This window comes from Dreissena polymorpha, chromosome 13 (assembly GCF_020536995.1).
Source record: "Dreissena polymorpha isolate Duluth1 chromosome 13, UMN_Dpol_1.0, whole genome shotgun sequence".
Classification (NCBI taxonomy): Eukaryota; Metazoa; Mollusca; class Bivalvia; order Myida; family Dreissenidae; genus Dreissena; species Dreissena polymorpha.
In genome coordinates, this window is record NC_068367.1 from 28,544,844 (window position 1) to 28,564,630 (window position 19,787).

The 19,787-nt window shown below is 33.9% G+C and overlaps 3 protein-coding genes across 8 annotated transcripts in view; 1 reads left to right on the plus strand and 2 right to left on the minus strand.

The window, feature by feature from the left end:
* Positions 1-19,787, minus strand: part of LOC127854541 (tubulin monoglutamylase TTLL4-like) — a 724,238-nt gene that overhangs the window by 309,013 nt on the left and 395,438 nt on the right. The window lies entirely within an intron of this gene.
* The window catches only part of LOC127855724 (uncharacterized), a 663,610-nt gene that overhangs the window by 267,218 nt on the left and 376,605 nt on the right, over positions 1-19,787 (plus strand). The gene's annotated exons all lie outside the window — the stretch shown is intronic.
* LOC127855732 (multiple epidermal growth factor-like domains protein 6) overlaps positions 1-19,787 on the minus strand; it is a 197,885-nt gene that overhangs the window by 21,536 nt on the left and 156,562 nt on the right. The window contains exon 1 of one of the 4 annotated variants that reach the window (XM_052391526.1): positions 3,155-3,394. The exons of 1 other annotated variant lie outside the window; for it this stretch is intronic. In XM_052391526.1, the coding sequence (XP_052247486.1) occupies positions 3,155-3,198 (44 nt within the window). In that variant the 5' untranslated portion in view covers positions 3,199-3,394. Of the gene's footprint in view, positions 1-3,154; positions 3,395-19,787 lie in introns of those variants that run through there. 2 more of the 4 variants (XM_052391527.1, XM_052391524.1) reach the window with 2 other exon arrangements.

Genomic DNA, 19,787 nt, shown 5'->3' on the forward strand with positions numbered 1-19,787 from the left:
GAAAAAAACGGATGCTGACGTGTGCCACCTATCAAAATGCTTTAACAAAATTTAAATTGTGACTGATAGAGAACATTAGAGCAGGTAATAAAAAGATAAGGTTCTGTTGTTTTTTTGTCAATATAATATAATTTTGCAATTGTTAGTCAAAAGAAGAAATATTGTATATTCTAAAATCATTTCGACCGTCATGTACATATTCGAAATGTGTACGAATGCAATTTATCTTGCAACTCGAGTGCACGTACAGAAAGCAGGCGTACCTTTTACAGAGAGACAGGCACATAAAAAGTGCATAAATCAATCTATAGCCAACCATCAAATTCCAGCATTAACATAGGGCAGTAACACAAATATCCTTCATTATCCCTTGAAACGTGATACGAACTCGGAATGTGCGACAGAAATATGCGTGCGCTTGGTTTGATACCATTTACACCCGATAATAACCCAATACAAACATAAAAGACATTTGTTACGATAATACGCAACTGACAGGAATTTACGATGCAAAGCCATATACTAATATTACATACCCATCAAACAACGCTCGAGCGTAAGATAGGCAGAACAGCATTTGTAGACAACATGATCGGAGGTAGAAGAATAGGAAGAAAAAGAAGAAGAAACAAGAGATGTGTCAGAAACACAATTCCCCCTTCTGCGCCGCTTTGAAGCCATATATTTGACCTTTGACCTTGAAGAATGACTTTGACCTTGACCTGCCAAATATCAAGTTGCTATCTTCAATATTTCAAAAGTTATGACCAATATTAAAGTTTTCGGACGGAAGGACGGACTGACGGACGGACTGACGGACAGACAGACAGACAGACAGACAGACGGACGGACGGACTGACGGACAGTTCAAAAACTATGTGCCACATTTCGGGGACATAAAAATGAAAAAGACATACAAGAATGTTCAACAAGAGCTGTCAGAAGACAGCGCGCTCGACTTTTCGAGTGCTTGACAGTATAACGTAAGCTATCACGAGGAAATTGTTCATATTCAATAAGGTCAAGGTAATATAGTCATAATCTTACTGGAAGAGGACCATAATTGAAACATAATGATTGCTAATGTTTTTAAAGAAGTGGGCCAATATAGACGATTCTGAGTTCAGGTATATTTTCCACAATCTATTGAACATTTGTAAAGACATAAAACAAACAAATAAGATTATATTTCAAGTTTGATAGCAATAGCTTGGGTGGGATGGTTGGACGGTCTTTCAAAAATAAATTAATACAAATTTGTGTTTTTTTAACCATGTTTCAAAAAAATCTGTGTGTGTGTGGGGCGGGGTGGAGGGGGGAAATAATGTGGGGTGTGGTCATTTATCAGATGATAATTCAAAAATAAGAAAAATCAAGAGCTGTGTTCGTGAAACACAATGCCCCCTATTGCGCCGCTTTGAAGCCATATATTTGACCTTTGACCTTGAAGGATGACCTTGACCTTTCACCACTCAAAATGTGCAGCTCCATGAGATATGCATGCATGCCAAATATAGAGTTGCTAACTACAATATTGCAAAATTTGACCATTGACCTTGACCTTTGACCTTGAAGGATGACCTTGACCTTTCACCACTTAAAATGTGCAGCTCCATGAGATACACATGCATGCCAAATATCAAATAGCTATCTTCAATTTTGCAAAATTTGACCTTTGACCTTGACCTTGAAAGATGACCTTGACTTTTACCTTTCACCACTCAAAATGTGCAGCTCCGTGAGATACGCATGCATGCCAAATATCGAGTTGCTATCTTTAATATTGCAAAATTTGACCTTTGACCTTGAAGGATGACCTTGGCCTTTTACCACTCAAAATGTGCAGCTCAATGAGATACCCATGCATGCCAAATATCAAGTTGCTATCTTCAATATTGCAAATTTTTACCTTTGACCTTGAAGGATGACCTTGACATTTCACCACTCAAAATGTGCAGCCCCATGAGATATGCAAGAATGCCAAATATCTAGTTGCTATCTTTAATATTGCAAAATTTGTACTTTGACCTTGAAGGATGACCTTGACCTTTCACCACTCAAAATGTGCAGCTCCATGAGGTACACATGCATGTCAAATATCAAGTTTCTATCTTCAATATTTTTAAAAGTTATGACCAATTTTAAAGTTTTCGGACGGACGCACAGACTGACGGACAGTTCAACTGCTAAAAAATATTATTTTTTTGGGGGGGAGGGGGGATTCTAGGGTTGGGTGTGGGGGATGGTTTGGGTGGAGTCCATTGTTGTATGTCAGGTAAGTGTTGTTTTGTCAAAGTATGACTCAAATCTGATCCTAAATAAAGAAGTTATGGCAATTTAAGCAAAATTTACTTATTTGACCTTGAGATTCAAGGTCATTCAAAGGTCAAGGTCAAATTAAACTGCCAGGTACAGTACCCTCATGATAGTAAGAAAGTATTTGAAGTTTGAAAGCAATAGCCTTGATACTTTAGAAGTAAAGGGCATCAAAACACAAAATTTAACAAAATATTAAAAGTTACTACGTCAAAAAAGGGCCATAATTCCGTCAAAATGCCAACCAGAGTTATGCAACTTGTCCTGTACAGTCCCCTTATAATAGTTAGCGAGTGTTCCACGTCTGAAAGCAATAGCTATGATACTTTAGGAGTAAAATGAACCAAAACACAAAACTTAACCAAATTTTCAATTCTCTAAGTATAAAAGGGGCCATTATTCTTTCAAAATGCCAGAGTTACATAACTTTGCCTGTATAGTCCCCTTATGATAGTAAGTGTTGCAAGTATGAAAGCAATAGCTTTGATACTTTAGGAATAAAATGGACCTAAACAGAAAACTTAACCACATTTTCAATTCTCTAAGTATAAAAAGGGGCATAACTCTAAAAATAATGCTTACAGAGTTATGGAACTTGACATACACAATTGTCTTGTTGCCATAAAGAAGTATTCCAAGTTTGAGTTAATTATCTTTGATAGTGTTAAAGTTATTTGACTTCATAAACAACTTTCACCAACGCCGAGTAGTATAGCTCTCTTTTTTTTCGAAAAGTCGAGCTAAAAAGTAATAGAAGAAGAAAAACATAAAAGAAGAAATGAAATAATAATTATGATTAGGAGAAATGCTTAATTTCAGTATAAATAACACTACTCACCACACGTGAACAAAAACCATCACAATAACTGACACAGTATGCATCTTAGCAATAAAGTTAAATGACTAATTTATCAAAACAGGGAACAAATTCGAAAATGCGTAATACGTTATAGAATTCGTCAAATGATTACGTGGCCAATCCGTGCTACGAGCTAAATCCAGGTATATTTTGTAAATTCTCGTGAAATTCCCAACAGCTCATGGCTATATTTACAGTGTTTGGGTTTCTACTATGAAGAAAAGCCAGATCGTCTGCATCGCATTTCCCATTGGTGGTTGCATTCAATTGCACGCATCGTTTCTTGTGCATATACATGTTTTTATTATCGTTGTGTGATTAAATTAACTGGTTTTACAGATTTTTGAAGGTGATACACGTCCAATGGTGCGGAAATCAAGATTTCCTCGCTCACATAGGTGTTGATGTCTTTCGAGAGGCACGCAGGGCCGAGCGCATACGTAATTGAAATCGTTTTATTTATTTTATGCTCTGTTTAATAAAGTTTAATATTATGTTTAAGGTTCATGGGGGGATAAAATTCATTGAAACTTCGCTTTGGTTTCTCTTCATTGAATGTGGTACAATATGGTCAAACTATATATCATTTTATAGCTAAAGACGGATAGAATAACATAAACACATTTTTGACAGTCAATATTTGTGTGCTTTATTCATATTTTGGTTTAAAACCAATACATTTTTACACTAATTTACAAAATCTCAATCTAAAATAAGGAAGGATATGCACTACTTTAAGTTGAATAAATACAAAGCTATATACATATACAAGGTCAAGTTAGCAACATTTCACAGAAAATTATTGTCATAAAACAAAAAATGAGTTTTTATTCAACTGCCTTTTTTGGATAAATATCCTAAACAAAGTTCTAAAAATAACTTAAACGTAACTACTTTTTAAAAATCCAGGTATGGTGGATAATAAGAGTCACAATTCTTTTTCAAAGGCTTAACAATTTTGTTATTTACCTCTCAACCAAATTGCAAATTTTAAACCATCTCAAATTGAAATAGATTGCAGACGACACATTAAATTGTAAAGGAATATAAAGAAATTGGCAAAACGACTGATTTTATATTTCGATTCCTTCTACCCATTTTGAAAGCGTGGCCATCGCTGTGATCCGTAGAAAAACGTGCAAAACAAATCGGTCGAAAGCACGTGCAGTGGTGAGAAAACCGGGTATGTGTATACACATACCTGAGAAAACACATACTTAGTTTGACAGTTGGGTGGCAACAAGTAAAACAAGTATTAACATTAATCAGCAAGAGATCGCACTAAATAATAGAAATGACCACGAAGAGATATCATCACTTACCTTATTACAAATATTTTCCAGCTGAAAATTGTCCCCCACACGTCTTTTTTAGTTTATTTGTATTGTTTTTCTGGAGCCGAAGTGCATCTCACTGAATATCCATCCAACTTCCGTTGTTTTCACTTTTGTTATTAAAAACTCCGTTTAAAAGAATTATTTCTAGTTTTAGATTGTTAAAGCGATGTATTATTATATATTATCGATAGAATAGTATACCGTGATGAATTGAACAGAGTTACGTATCGATCTTTCTATCAGTCTGTAAGCGTACTATTTTATGAGCAATAATATATGTCGTGTGATTCGACAACGATTGTAAACATTGGTGAAATGCTTCTTACATAGTTATTCTTTTGAGTGTTTATGAGGTCTGATCGTGCAGTTTGCAAACATCAACGGAAAGATTACAATCCAATGCATTTGTCATCGTCGACCGTTTGGAATGTCAATTAGGCGATGATTGAGTTCTTAGCATGTTTCTTTCTATTTTATTAATTTTAAAATGGCTGCCCCCATGATGATGAAATGACATGTGTTCGAGTTTTGATATTTCTAGATATGTAAACTTTTTTTACCATTTAAGCGTAACTTGCCCCCGTCAATGTCGATATTATTTACTAGGTATATAATTTTCCGCCGAAAAACGTGGAATAAACATGATTCAGATTTTTGAAAATAATGTATATTTTAGTGTTAAAATCGCTTTGTATTTTGATTGATTTTGTGGATGTTATGATACGTTGATGTACAAAATTGGTAGCAGTTTGAAGGAAAAACATCCTTTAAAGCATATATGTATACATGTTCAATGTGGCACTCTTCCTTTAGTCAAATTTGAGTTCAATGCTAGGGGTCCCATATTTTTCAAAATGAAGCCTCTACATGAACCTTAATGTGTTTCAGTAAGTTTCATGATAGCAGACGGATGACTTGAGATAGTAAGTGACATTGGTTCCTGACATTAACGAGTATACGTGTTTATTTATTTTTCGCAGTTATGTGTATGGTAACACTTATTTGCAATTCATATTTTAAGGCATGTTATTTTTTGGAACCAGTGTAAGAGCGCGTGGTTTAAGAAATAGCATACCCTGCTTGTCATGAAACCTGATCAAACGTGATTGCTTGTATTCTAAATGGGTAGATGATAAATAATTTATGTTTCTCATAAAATGTTATGGAATAAAAAACATAAAGGTACATTTGCATAGGGAAATTGCTTACTCGTATTATGTTTCTGTTCAAATCATCACGATTTGCGCTTAAAAGAAAGATGGTTTTATGTGCATAAGGAAACTGCTTACTCGTATAATGTTCGGTTCAAAGCATCACGATGTGCGCTAAAAAGATTGTTTTATGTGCATAAGAAAATTGCTTACTCGTATGATGTTTCAATTAAAATCAATACGATTTGCGATAAAAAAGATGTTTTTATGTGCATATGGAAATTGCTTACTCGTATGATGTTTCACTTAAAATCAATACGATTTGCGCTTAAAATATGTTTTTATGTGCATATGGAAGTTGCTTACTCGTATTATGTTTCAGTTTAACTCAACACGATTGGCGCTAATAAGAAAGATGGTTTTATGTGCATAAGGAAACTGCTTACTCGTTTAATGTTTCAGTTCAAATCATTAAGATTTGCGCTAAAAAGATGGGTGTATGTGCATATGGACATTTCTTACCCGTATTATGTTTCAGTAAAATCATAACGATTTGCGATAAAAAAGAAAGATGGTTTTATGTTCATTAGGAAATTGCTTACTCGTATTGTGTTTCACTTCAAATCCTTACGATTTGCGCTGGAAAGACTGTTTGATGTGCATATGGAAATTGCTTAATCGTATTATGTTTCACTCCAAATTATTACGATTTGCGCTTATAAGATGATTAAGTTTTCTGAGTGCATGGTTTGCATGAAATAAGACGAACATCAATCGCATTGACTTTATAATATCATCTCGTTATTTATAGCTTAAATGGACCAGAAGAATTTCGCTTGTATAATTCGAGTATTGTAATATATATAATTATATTTGTTATTTTGTTCCATAGTTTGTGCATAATAATAAAAATAAAAGGCATTATATCTTACTAGTTCCGGCATATCTATAGTTTGTTTCATTTTATCTTACTTTTAATTGATGTTCAGGTCATGTTGTACCAAACGTCATCCAAATATATCAATGTAGGATATAACTTACCCTACATTATAACTCATTATAACATATTAACTTAAAAACACGTTTTGCATACATGTACAGCTGTTCCTATTTCTGTTTTTATGATTTCATTTGACATATAACTGGAATTGATGTAAGGGAAAAGGAGTATATGCGCGAGAGCTGTTTATTTTACGGTAGTCGTCTATTATGCGGCGCCTACCGAATAGCGAGTTATTTTCGGGCAGAGATAGAATCCTAAAGTACATATGTCAGGTTAGTACATAATTTAGGAAATGAAATCAGCTATTATAGCATAGTGATGAATTGTCAGCAAACTTCACTTGTTTTTCTTCACAAAATTTTAGATATTTACTAATCTGTCCCCTGTATAAATTCAACGTGGGATCTGCTAATGACAATACAGTCTGTTTTGCCGCCCTAGCTGACCATCCCAAATATCTGCGCATCGTAGTTTCATCTCTGTACGACCTCATGCTCGAATCACTTTTCTTCTCGGCGCCTTCGAAGGCGTTTGTTACTCGCTACTTTTCAGCATGGCTGAAGTCTTTGTTAAAAATAATAATCGTTCTCCGTTTGTGGATTACGAGGAAGAAGATACGCCACACAGTGACGTGAGTAATAACATAGCGTCAGTGTCTGGCAAGCAGAAAAAACGACGTTCCAAAGTGGACTTATTAGAGGAACGTTTTGACGAGAAAAACGGTAAACTCGAAAACACTCTTCAAATATTTTTACATTGTTGCAATCCCAGTCACAAAGACAGGGTAGTTCAACGCAGGGGAATGGCAAAAGCCCCATTAATGATCAGGGGATTGATAAAAGCCCCAATTATGAAGAGAGAATTGGTCAAAGTTCAACAAGTAATCGTCAAGATAACACTCTTTTCATTCATCCTGCTTCCTCTGAACATTTTTCGTTGTCTGATTCAGAGGAGGAAGACACAGAGCACAGCAGTGTACGCAGGTATTTGAAAGACATTTTTGGAGAAGATGCATGTTTAAAAAAAAGATGCACAAAAGCTAACAGGCATTTGCTTAGAAAATTCACAGAAAGAAATTTTAGAACAAAGCTATCGTTCGAAGGCACCAAATAGTGTAACAGCTTTTTCAGAAGAGTGTAAAGATTTATTTCCAGTTGATGAAGACACTGATTTTTTTTGCATATACCTACAATGGATGATATTGTAGACACATGTCTAACAAAGAAGTTACACAGATGTACATGCAGCAAGCTCTTAGAATGCTTATGGACATGGTTACAGATAAACCAGAAATTGAGAAAAAAGTGAAGGACATTTTCGCTTTATCCATACGAAGTTTAGATCAATTTGGTAGAGCAGGTGCATTTTTTTTCATATAATTCGTAAAGAAGTCACAATGAGTGAGACTTCTTTATATGAACTTGATGATTCAAGGAAAATCAGTAACCTACCCTTGAGCGGAGACGGGGTGTTTGGGTAGGAATTGGAAAAGACTCTCAAACAAAAGAAAGCCAAAAGAAAAACATTAGAAGAGTTATTGCATGAAAAAATGCAAAAGAAGGAGATATACGAGAGGAAAGCCAGTGACCAGACAGAAAAGCAAACATCTGTCAAAAGACAATATGTAAAGACAAGTACAAGAATGGGTGATCAGACAAATGATTTGGTGATCAGACAAATGATTTGAACAGAGCGCCACCTACATTTTGCATTCCAAAAATACACTGCGGAATCGCGAAGTAATTTTCGAGCGGAGCACAGTTCTGGTGGCTCGAGAGGCCGGGGCAGCTATGCAGCCAATAACAGAACAAGGGCTACAGTTGCCAAGGTTGGTAAACAATGACCAGTCAGGTCTGTTAATGTTGCGACCTGAGATACCGGTAGGAGACATATTAAATCATTTTCAAAAAATTGGCAGTCGATAACAACGGACAAATGGGTTTTATCAATTATAAAAGAGGGATACAAATTGGAATTCATAAAGAAACCAATGTAACAAGGTATAAAACAAACTCATATCAGTATCGAAAACGAACATATTATGCAGGAAGAAATAGATTTTTTAATGCAAAAAAATGCTATAGAAATAGTACCGAAAACAAATTGGATGACACGTTTTTACAGTACTCTATTTTTAGTCAAGAAAAAGACAGGGGATTTAAGACCAGTCATAAATCTAAAACCTCTAAATCTCCGAAAGCAACATTTCAAGATGGACACTTTGACAAAAGTGTTAAATCTAGTTCAAAAGAACGATTGGGCGATATCTTTCGACTTAAAAGACGCTTATTTTCACATAGGCATATTAAAAAAACACAGAAAATTCCTCAGATTTGCATGGAAGGGGAAAGTTTTCCAATTCAAAACACTATGTTTCGGACCAACTGTCTCTCCACGAGTTTTCACAAAAATAATGTCAGTTGTGGCAGCTTATCTACGATTAAAAGCCATACGATTAGCAGGGTATCTAGACGATTGGATACAACTAAATCAAAAAAGACAAATATTACTAAAAGAAAGGGAGATAACGCTCAATCTTCTTATGAATCTAGGTTTCATCATAAACAAAAACAAATCCACTCTCATTCCTGTTCAGATTCTGACATATTTAGGAACACAGTTTTTCAGTTAAAAAAGGCCTAGTTTATCCAACAACAGAAAGATTTCAAAATAAGTAAAGGCAATCAATCTACTATTCAGTGGTTACACAAAAGCAAGACAATATTTGGTAGTTCTTGGAATGATGGCATCCACACTGGAAATTGTACCAAACGCAATACTGTATATTAGACCCCTTCAAATGCATTTGTTATGAAACTGGAGTCCAGCCAGAATGTCTATGGACTGGGAGGTCCCATGTAAACGGTCTGTGAGATCCAGTCTCTATTGGTGGTCACATCAAGCCAATTTTCAAAAAGGGGTGTCTTTGCAACCAATTCAACCGCAAATAACAATGACTTGCGATGTGTCAATGATAGGATGGGGTGGGTGTGTGAACAACCAAGTAGTACAGGGTGTTTGGTCCAGGAACCAGAGTACAGAGCACATAAATTATCTGGAATTGAAGGCGGAATATCTGTCATTGGAAAATTTTGTTCCGATATTAAGCAACAAACATGTATTAGTTCGATCGGACAACTCCAGTACAGTTCAATATTTGAACAAACAGGGAGGTACAAAATCGATAATACTTTGCGAATTATCTCAGAGAATCTGGTTCCTAGCTCTACACCACAATATGAAATTGAAATCAGTACATATCAAGGGACAGACAAATGTATTAGCGGATTTTCTCAGTCGACACCAACTTCAGTCTACAGAATGGTCACTGAACAAGACTGTAGTGAACCATCTGTTTTGGATGTGGGAGACTAAGCTAATAGATTTGTTTGCGACAGCAGAGAACAAACAATGTCCAGTGTTTTGCTCATGGAATCTAGATGCATTGGCACTGACACACGATGCTCTGTCCATAAGTTGGGAAGGCATGATGGCATATGCATTTCCACCCATAAGTCTGTTGGGCAAAGTACTCAAACACGTGATGAAGTTTCAGTGCTAATTGATTCTGATAGCACCAATGTGGAAACGTCAGCATTGGTATCCAATGATTCTTCAGTTGTTGAGAGCTCCACCAGTCAAGCTTCCAGAAATAGAAGATTTATTGGTTCAGAAAGGTATGTTATATCCGAATCCAAAACTTCTAAAACTGACTGCATGGAGATTATCAACAAACGTTAGGAAACAGAAGGATTTTCTAGACAAACTAGAAAACTATTATGTTCATCATGGAGAATCGGAACTCAGAAAGATTATAGATGTAAATTTAGGAAATTCCATAGCTGGTGTGTTAAAAGACAAATTGATCCCTATTGTCCATCTTTAAGTAACTGTGCTGATTTTTTAGCTGATCTATATAAAGATAGTTTAAATACAAAACAAGTTTAGGCTATAGATCAATGATGACTTCTATGTTAAGTAGGGCTGTCACGATTCACCGGTATACCGGTATATCGCGGTGCATGTCGTGAAAAAAATCGCACCGCGGTACGGCGTTGCCGCACCGGTTTTTTTAATATCATAATATTAGCACAGATATAAATACATTACATAAATATTTTGATATAGATATCGTTTTGAAAAATGTAGAAGCGGTTCAAAAGGGCTAAATAAATAATCTGTTAATATCCAGGTCAAGCAAGCGCTTCCACTTGTAGATGTTTAACTGTCACGTTTAAAATACGGCGATGTATGGGTCCGTACCTTTTTTGGAATTAGTGACAGATTTCCTTCGCAAATAAGTTCATAATTATCCAAAAGATGTTTATTCTTTTTCTTATTTTCTTTCTTTAGTATATCGATCGTTCAAAGCATGGCACTTCCGAATCATGTTATCTTAAGATTCTGAATAAGTCGAGGAAGAGTCAGAACGCTACGGATTTTCAATACTGGGCCCGCTGACTCCCCATTTTGAACATGCCCTTGAAGCGTTCGATTTACACAGATCGTAGTCACAGCTATTGTAAACAACATGGCGGACATTTTAGAAAAAGACGCGAACAATAACATTATAACAATGACTACTTCTATCAAGTTTATTACAGTTTCTTTTACAGTTTCTAGTCATACTATGATACCAGTGTTTTCTGATTATTGAGTTTAATAAAGTTTGTAAAACTTGTTATTCTGCTGTTTTCTTCAAAGATACATATTCTGTAAAATATCGCGGTACGTACCGCGATACAGTGTTGCCATACCACGATATACCGCGGTACGCTCACGGCGTATCGTGACAGCCCTAATGTTAAGCCCGGTGGACAGAATACCAGTGGGTCAACATCCCTATATTATTCGTTTACTGAAAGGCATGTTCAATGAAAGGCCACCAGTAAAAAGGCTTGTTCATGTATGGAATTTATTATTTGTTTTAGATGCCCTTAGATGCAACCACCGTTTGAGCCAATGAAGATAGCTTTAAAGTATGTAACTTACAAGACAGTTTTTCTCATAGCAACTACAACTTTTCGCAGATGTGGGGATTTACAGTAGAGTACAGATGAAAAGGCGGGGCTTATGTGCACTATATTTAGATATGTCCATTTTTAGATTTACAGCACGCCGTAAAGACAATCCCAGAAATCGATACCTCCCGGATAACCGCCCCTGAATACTCGCGCGCGACGACTAATGGTTCTGAAGAACAATTCAGGGACCTATGTGTTTGAATAGGGAGGCGGAAAACTACAACGGGCGAGGCATGGTATGGTATTGCGCAAGGGGGGTTTAGAGGGTTAGGGTTAGGGTTTGGGTTAGTGTTAGGGGTCGGGTTAGGGTTTGGGTTAGCCTAAACCCAACCCTAACCCTAACCCGACCCCTAACCCTAACCCTTACCCTAACCCTTTTTGGGGGTTATCACCCCTGACCATGCCTCGCCCGTTGTAGTTTTCCGCCTCCCTTATTGTTTGAATAGGTCCATGAACAATAAAAGGAGGCGAAACAATTTTATCTAATATATTTGAAGATTTAAATAGTTTCTGTAATCGATATGATCATCACATAATAGTTCGTATTTGTTTTAAATAAATATTTCTATCAGTTATTTGGTGATTCAAAGAAACAAGGTTCGTATGCATGCGAAAAAAAAACGCGTTTTTTATCAAATGCGCTTTAGACAGATTTTGTGTATAAGTATAAGTCTGTGATGTTGTTTTTAAGTAAAAGTGTAAGTTATCCTTACGTTCAAGGTTGGGTACTGTATTCTTCTATTCCGGAAATTCAGTCATTGCGAAAATTTCGGCGTTGATTGTTTCATTACTGTCAACAAATACGTTAATTATAAATGTAGTTTGATTTGCGGTTCACGTTTTTACGATGGTTAATGTAAGTAAATGGACAACGGACACACTAAACGCAGAATTCCAATTTTGAGCTGATAAAGAAGACCTGACATGCCTATACATGCACAATCAGTATTAAAGGCAGCTGTATAAATATAAATAATACATGGGTATTTGTTTTCACGGATCTTTCCAAGAACATTATGCCACCTTAAAACTACGAGAAATAAAAGATCCAAATTCGTTTTCCGTTATAACAAAACTATGGAGAATCTTCTTTAAAACAATACTAGCTTAATATGAGGAGGAAATGATAAAACCAATCACTGAATTTGTTCGTGAATACAGGCAAAACTAAGACAATAAAAAAATAAGAACCTCAAATTCGCAATGATAGCATCTTTATTTAATACATTAAATTAATTTAGTTACAGTGGTTACATTTTGACAGAGGCCGTGAGACCCCCTATTAATTTATGAAAGAAACGATTGATCAATAATGTCTTACTGTTTAGATAAGTAATGATAACCTCCTTTACAATTATGTTCAAAGTTTCATTTATGTTATATATATTTTTGTATTTATCTTTTAAAATGCAATGGAATCCATGCCTTCGGCATCCAGCTTTAGCTTATCGTCATTGATTTCATAGGTGGGCGCGCCATACTGAAATGTCAGATTGAGACGTTTGTATTTTTTTAATTGGTCAATTGTATTTTCTGGGTGGAGCTTTCGTTATGCCAGAATAAGAACTTTTTTCTATTGGGTCGCCGTTTTTGGGGGCGTAGCCGTTTGTCAAATCTCGTCAAATGCACATCATTACTGCCGAGTTGGTATATGTTATATCGAGGAGAGCGTTTTATTACGAAGACTAAGGGTATCAGTACGCATGAGAAGGCCGAGTTGGCATTTTTAAGCATACCTTTCAGTAATGTCTTTGTATAAAATTTAATTATTTCTTTATGGAATAAAATTATTCAAGCATAATTATAAAGGCATAGAAATATCTAAAGTCTGAAATAAACGTTGTGATTTTAGCGTAAATAGTGCCGGAGATATTAACAAAGATCTATTAATATATAAAGATTGGAAACATCCATTCAGACCATTATTTTTATAGATCTTTGATATTAATTAGATAGATTTAAGGTCGATGTAGACAATTATATTGATACCTGCCTTTGTTTAAGCCTATATTATTTCTTATTAAATGTCGTACTTTCAATACTTTCCGGAGATATTCATTAAGAAACATTGTTAGATTGAAGACTGAAGACGACTTCTTTTATTGAATAATACATATCTTTGTTTGTCTAAACAGTTACCATTTCGCTATTAATATTTCCCTTGTAAGTGTCATTTTTAAAAGTAATATACAAATCTATAGCCGAAGAGAAGTTTGTGATTCTAAAATTGTTCCGTTAATCTTTATTACATCGAAACTCTGTAAGATTTCAGGAAGAGATTTTTTTAAATTAAAATTATGTATCTAGTTTAGTCTAAAACTAAAGTGGTTTTAAGCAATCTTTTATTTAAAAATCGCTCTCAAGCTAATACAAAAATATCTAACTGGAAATGAATTCTGTGATTTAAATGAACAAGTATCGGAGTTATTCGCTTGCAAAACTGTGTAAGATGTCAGGATATGTCATAGTTATTTATTGAAAAGGACATATCAGCTTTTGTCTACAACTTTCTTATATTATTATTTAAATTACGTTTTACATGTTGCCTGAAATATTATTAAATTTTCTTAATAACATCTTAATTCACGATTTAAATGTTCAACATGAAAAATAATGAGCCTTAAATAAACTTAAATAATTCCAATTGTGTTCTCTAGATTTCCTTAACGTATGTCTTTATTAAATTTTCGTAAAACGGTCTAAATTTACGCTTAAAAAATAAAAACGCGAACAAAATAAGTGATTTATTTTTCTTTAATTACGGATTATTAATGACAGCAACACACATCTCTTGAAAAAACCATCAGCGATACAGGCGCGAACGAATTCGCTAAATGGGAGACGATGTTCCAAGCGTGGATTAAAAGCGTTCATGGGTTTGCCCGTGACACCACATGTCTGCACATGTGTAGATACCGAAATTAAGATAAGATATCACGCGTCAACTTTAAATAACATGTAAAATGACAATCAAGACCTTATTCATGCCAGGGACCTACACCATGTCCATGTCCATGCTGTGTTTTATTACTCTTAAACGAATGCAAATGAACCTTATTTCTACTAATTACGTAATTCATATTAAAAAAAACACGAACTATTATGTGCTTGTCAGATCGATAACAGAAACTATTTAAATCCTCAAATATATTTGATAAAACCGTTTCGCTTCCTTGTTTTGCGTAGGGACCTATACACACATATATAGGTCCATGTTTATTTCTTCAGTACCGTTTTTGGAGGCGCGCGAGAGTATTCAGGGGCGGATAATCCGAGAGGTATCGATTTCTGGGATTGTCTATACGTCGCAGGTGCTTAACGACCCGTGAAGCGCAAATGATAACAGGTTGTAAAACGTTACAGTAGACAATAAGCAGTTAAATATATTTATTTTGATTCATAATTGTGTGTAAGTTGTTAAATAAGGATATTTGTTATTCAATGAATATTTAGATTAATTACAACCGATATTTTTTTAACTTAATTGCATAGAAAGCCTGGGGCTTATTGAGACACTCCCTAGTCCGTTTCCTGCGAAGAAGCAATATTATAACTGTTTCAACTCGATAATGCCACTGCCTTATATTCGTGTATTTTAGTTTGTGCGTTACATGTGTTTATCTGTTTTAGCAAAATCAATGTTCATATGCTTATATGCTAATAAATGTTGTTGTTTTACTTTATGTACAAGAAATTTTCTTATAAGAAACGAAAATTAAGTGCGAATATCGTATTGTTCAGTTTGAAATTGCGAAAAATATTCATTTTCTTATTGTGAAGATACCTTTTACGGGTAAAAAAAGAATATGAAAAAAAATCACATGTACCTTCTATTTGCAGACAGACTCCGCCCACTGGTTGGCAAAAGGTGGTTGGCATAACGCTGATCTAAACAGATTATGTTGAAAATTACTGTAATTTCCACAATCGTTTAAATCTTCAAAACTCACTGGAACTCAATTGTATTATTTATAATAAATATCATTCAAAAAACATAAGATTGTATTTTTGTTTTCGCTTAAAAAGCATTTGAAGTTATGAAATCAATGTGTCCAACATAAATATACACAAACAATGTTAAGGTGAATTACGTCTCGTAAAAACAAGTTAACACCGTTTGATCATCATCATCATCATCATCATCATCATCATCATCATCATCATCATCATCATCATCATCATCATCATCATCATCATCATCATCATCATCATCATCATCATCATCATCATCATCATCATCATCATCATCATCATCATCATCATCATCATCATCATCACCATCATCATCATCATCATCATCATCATCATCATCATCATCATCATCATCATCATCATCATCATCATCAATCGTATTGTATAGATAACCTGTATCTTTCTATAAAAGGCTGACCTTGTAAACATGTTATATTACGATGATTTTAGTATCAAAATGATATGTCATTTTGTGCTGAACAATGTTGATTAATGAATTTGATAAAAAAAACTATTTATCCTTAATAATAACATAGGAAGCTCATCGTGCATCAGTGTTATTTATTTCGTCCAACATGTTGACGTTCTACAAATATTAAGCTACTGTTTATATTGGTAATATTTGGATATTCCAAAGTATTTAGCCCCATATAAAAAGTAACTCTAAATTCTTTGCCCGTCTTATAAATAAGACTAGCATTTATTTTAATCGAGTTAGTTGCTGGCACATAAATTATGAAATCATTGCTACATGCATATACGCGTACTACAATGCGCAAAAACGCAATTTACCCATATTTATTTATTTGTCCATTAAAGGATAAAATAATGTTCTATATCAATATAATTATTTTAATATAATGAATTATCTGTACGTTTATTTTACTCTTCAATTTACCACCTAAATTATTCCAAATATATACGGAACTACATGTATACTTGAACTAACGCGCTTAATTTATTCAAATATTAATTCACATAGTATATAACATTTGGTTTTCAATAAAATACTTTTTTTCTGTCACAAAACATTTGACGCTGTAATGCCTATGTAAAAATTATTTTTTTCACACGAACAGTTTAATTGGTGATAATTATATAATCATCAAAGAAAGTATCCTAAATCAATAATGTAAGTATATCACTCATAAAACCGACAAAGGGTGGGTGATAAAAACAATAAGCCACAATAAGTATCTATATTTATGTAAAATGCATGCAGTCAAACATAATTAATTGAGAGTTAGACCAGTGCATAAACATAGTGTAAGATCTATAAAAAAAAGTTTTTTTTAACAGCGATTTTGTTTAATAGCATTCAACATTTTTTCTTAGATAGTGTAACATTCAAGTGTTTGAAACTGTGATAGTTTAATATTTGTGAAAGAGAGTTGTGTGCAACATGGATTTTCCATGCATACGATGCAGTACTGGAGTAGTCCTCGTCAACACGCGGTCCAATGTGATTCATGCTCGGGTTTGCAGCATCGAACGTGCAAAACAGGTGAGTCAGTTGAATAATAGTTAGGTACTCGTGCAAAATTGATGACATTTTTTTTAATTGACTTTATAATCACAATCCAATAAATTCGATACAAGTATCTTTTATAAGCGGGTCATAAAGCCGGTATACATATATATATTTGAGACAATTGACCGCAAATTTAAATATCATGAGTCTTAAATTAACAATGTATTTCATTTCCCCATAATGTAATTGTGATAAAACAGGTGTTAGTTATGGTAGCTATAGCGCTTACCATTTGTAGAAAACGAAATGTGAAAACATTTGGCGATCCTGAGTTATTAAAAAATAACAGTGTTTTATATAGTGTAATGTATAATAATTACGACACATTCAGTTTATAAGTGCGCTTTGCTGTATTTCTTATTGTGTATTATGTATACTTGAATAAACGATATGTTCTGTCTATTCAAATACAAATTTAATGGTAAAAAGTTAATGAAATGAGTAGTTTTAGAACAATCTCAGTTAAATGCAACAATTTGGTAAAACAAAATAAACTCCTGAGGGGTGAAAGAATAAAGTTTCGCTAATCAGATATGGTTTTAATGATTATAGATCTTTGTAACTCTTGATGTATTTTTAACAGAGTTTTATTTATTTACCCATGAAAAACTAAAACATATTTATGTAAAGCAATTTCATATTGAATAAAAATATGTATTGAAATTAAGCATTCTGTTTCCTGTATGCGTTATATTTTATTAGTATTAAACTATTTATTAAATTCAATTAAAGATGACTTTGTAAGGCATGGAAATAATAATAAAAATGTGATGACATATTATAATTGTTTAAGTCGTATGACATAATTAAACATATTAACTGCGTTAAATTCCCATGATTAACTTGACAGCTAGCGCACAAAGTGGTGCTTGGACAACAATCATTTAATGACACACGCCTTCAATTGTCAATAAATAAACAATGCAGTTTTATTTTAAAGTGCTCCATCAATGGGTACTATTTGATTAACAGTCTGAACAAGTGTCATAAACATGCCACTCAATGCGGGCATCTTATCTTTTAGAACATTGCCGCTAATCCGATGTTGTTGCGCAATATTATTTTTACTATCAGATAAAGATCGTCATGGAGTGGCGGTTTTACCATCTTTCAATGATATTTACATTCTGTTGTTGTTTTTTTAAATGAAAGCCTTATTATTTTTTATAGTTTTTGCAGGTTTTAAAGCGATATATATTTTTGAATAATTGTAAGCGTACTTCTATTGTTATTCGCAAAGTCGTTTTTGTTTTTAGGGTTATCATTAATTATAAATAATGACATGATAAATCAACTTGTTTTTCTATGTAATTGATTTACTCATTAAACGATATACGTATATTACGCTGTTATGTTTATGTACTTCATAAAATGTATAAATAAAGAATGCTTTCATTGTCGTTTTATGTTACTAAACTACTGACAGATAGTATGTGTTCATCACGTTGTTTTACACTGTTATTTTACGTTATTTTATGTCAAATAAATGGACCAGACAATTATTTCTTTTTCGTGTTTTGTTATTTCTACTCTAGACTTTAAGTTAAATCATTGACGTGATAAATATCCTCTTATTTAAATTAAAATCGCGAAACGACGAGGGCGGAAACGTCATGGGGCGAAATAACAAGGATGCTGAAATACTGGTGCGCGAAACATCTGTAAATCGTCAGAAAAGCAGTCATGAAGATGTTTAGCTTACAAAAGTAAATATTTTTACTTAAATATTAATCCGTCATAACCGATCAACTAATAATCAATTATTTTAAAAGATTCAACTAGACTAGGTAGTAAACAGTAACACTTATAACTAACGCGTTTAAATTAAAAGACGATCGTCCCACAATTCGTGAAAATAGGTTGCCCTTTTTAAAACAATATTTGTATGGTTAGAATTATCACTGACTAACATTTTAATGAATTCTCATTTCATTATAGTGTACTTACATACTATTAAACGAACATATCGGCTCTCATTAAATAAAAAACAACAACAAAAAACACGACACTTTTGCTTTTTCTCTCAATCTGCACGCTCAATGGTATGGTGTTCTTAAAATACTTTATTCGTTAAATACGGTTTCCATCGACAATTAATAACGACAAATTTCTTCGTTATCAAACACGAGAAATAAGTCGGACAATACAATTGTGAGCGTGTTTCACGTCGATCCCCTCATCTATTATTGAACTATATTTATCCCACAAATAGTATCCAATATATATGTGTACAGATATATGTTCAGCATTTTGTTTAGGATTTGCAATAAGAGATGATATTTCTTAAATAACATATATTTGTGTTGGATACGCAATAAAAGTAAAAAATATTAATAACGTTCAAACTGAAAAAACATACAGATATACAAGGATCTATAAATAAATATTTTAGGACACACCTTCCTTTGTTAGGCTCCGCCCATTCAACGCTTTAAGCGGTTTGGACAAATGCGCATGCGTAGCGATTAATCGCTTAAAAAGTGGATGCGCAATTCAACGGATGAAAACGCTTAAAATCCGATGAAATCCGTTTGCAACGCTTAATAACCGCTGAAAATCTATTAAGCGATTAAATCGATTAAAAACGGGGGAGG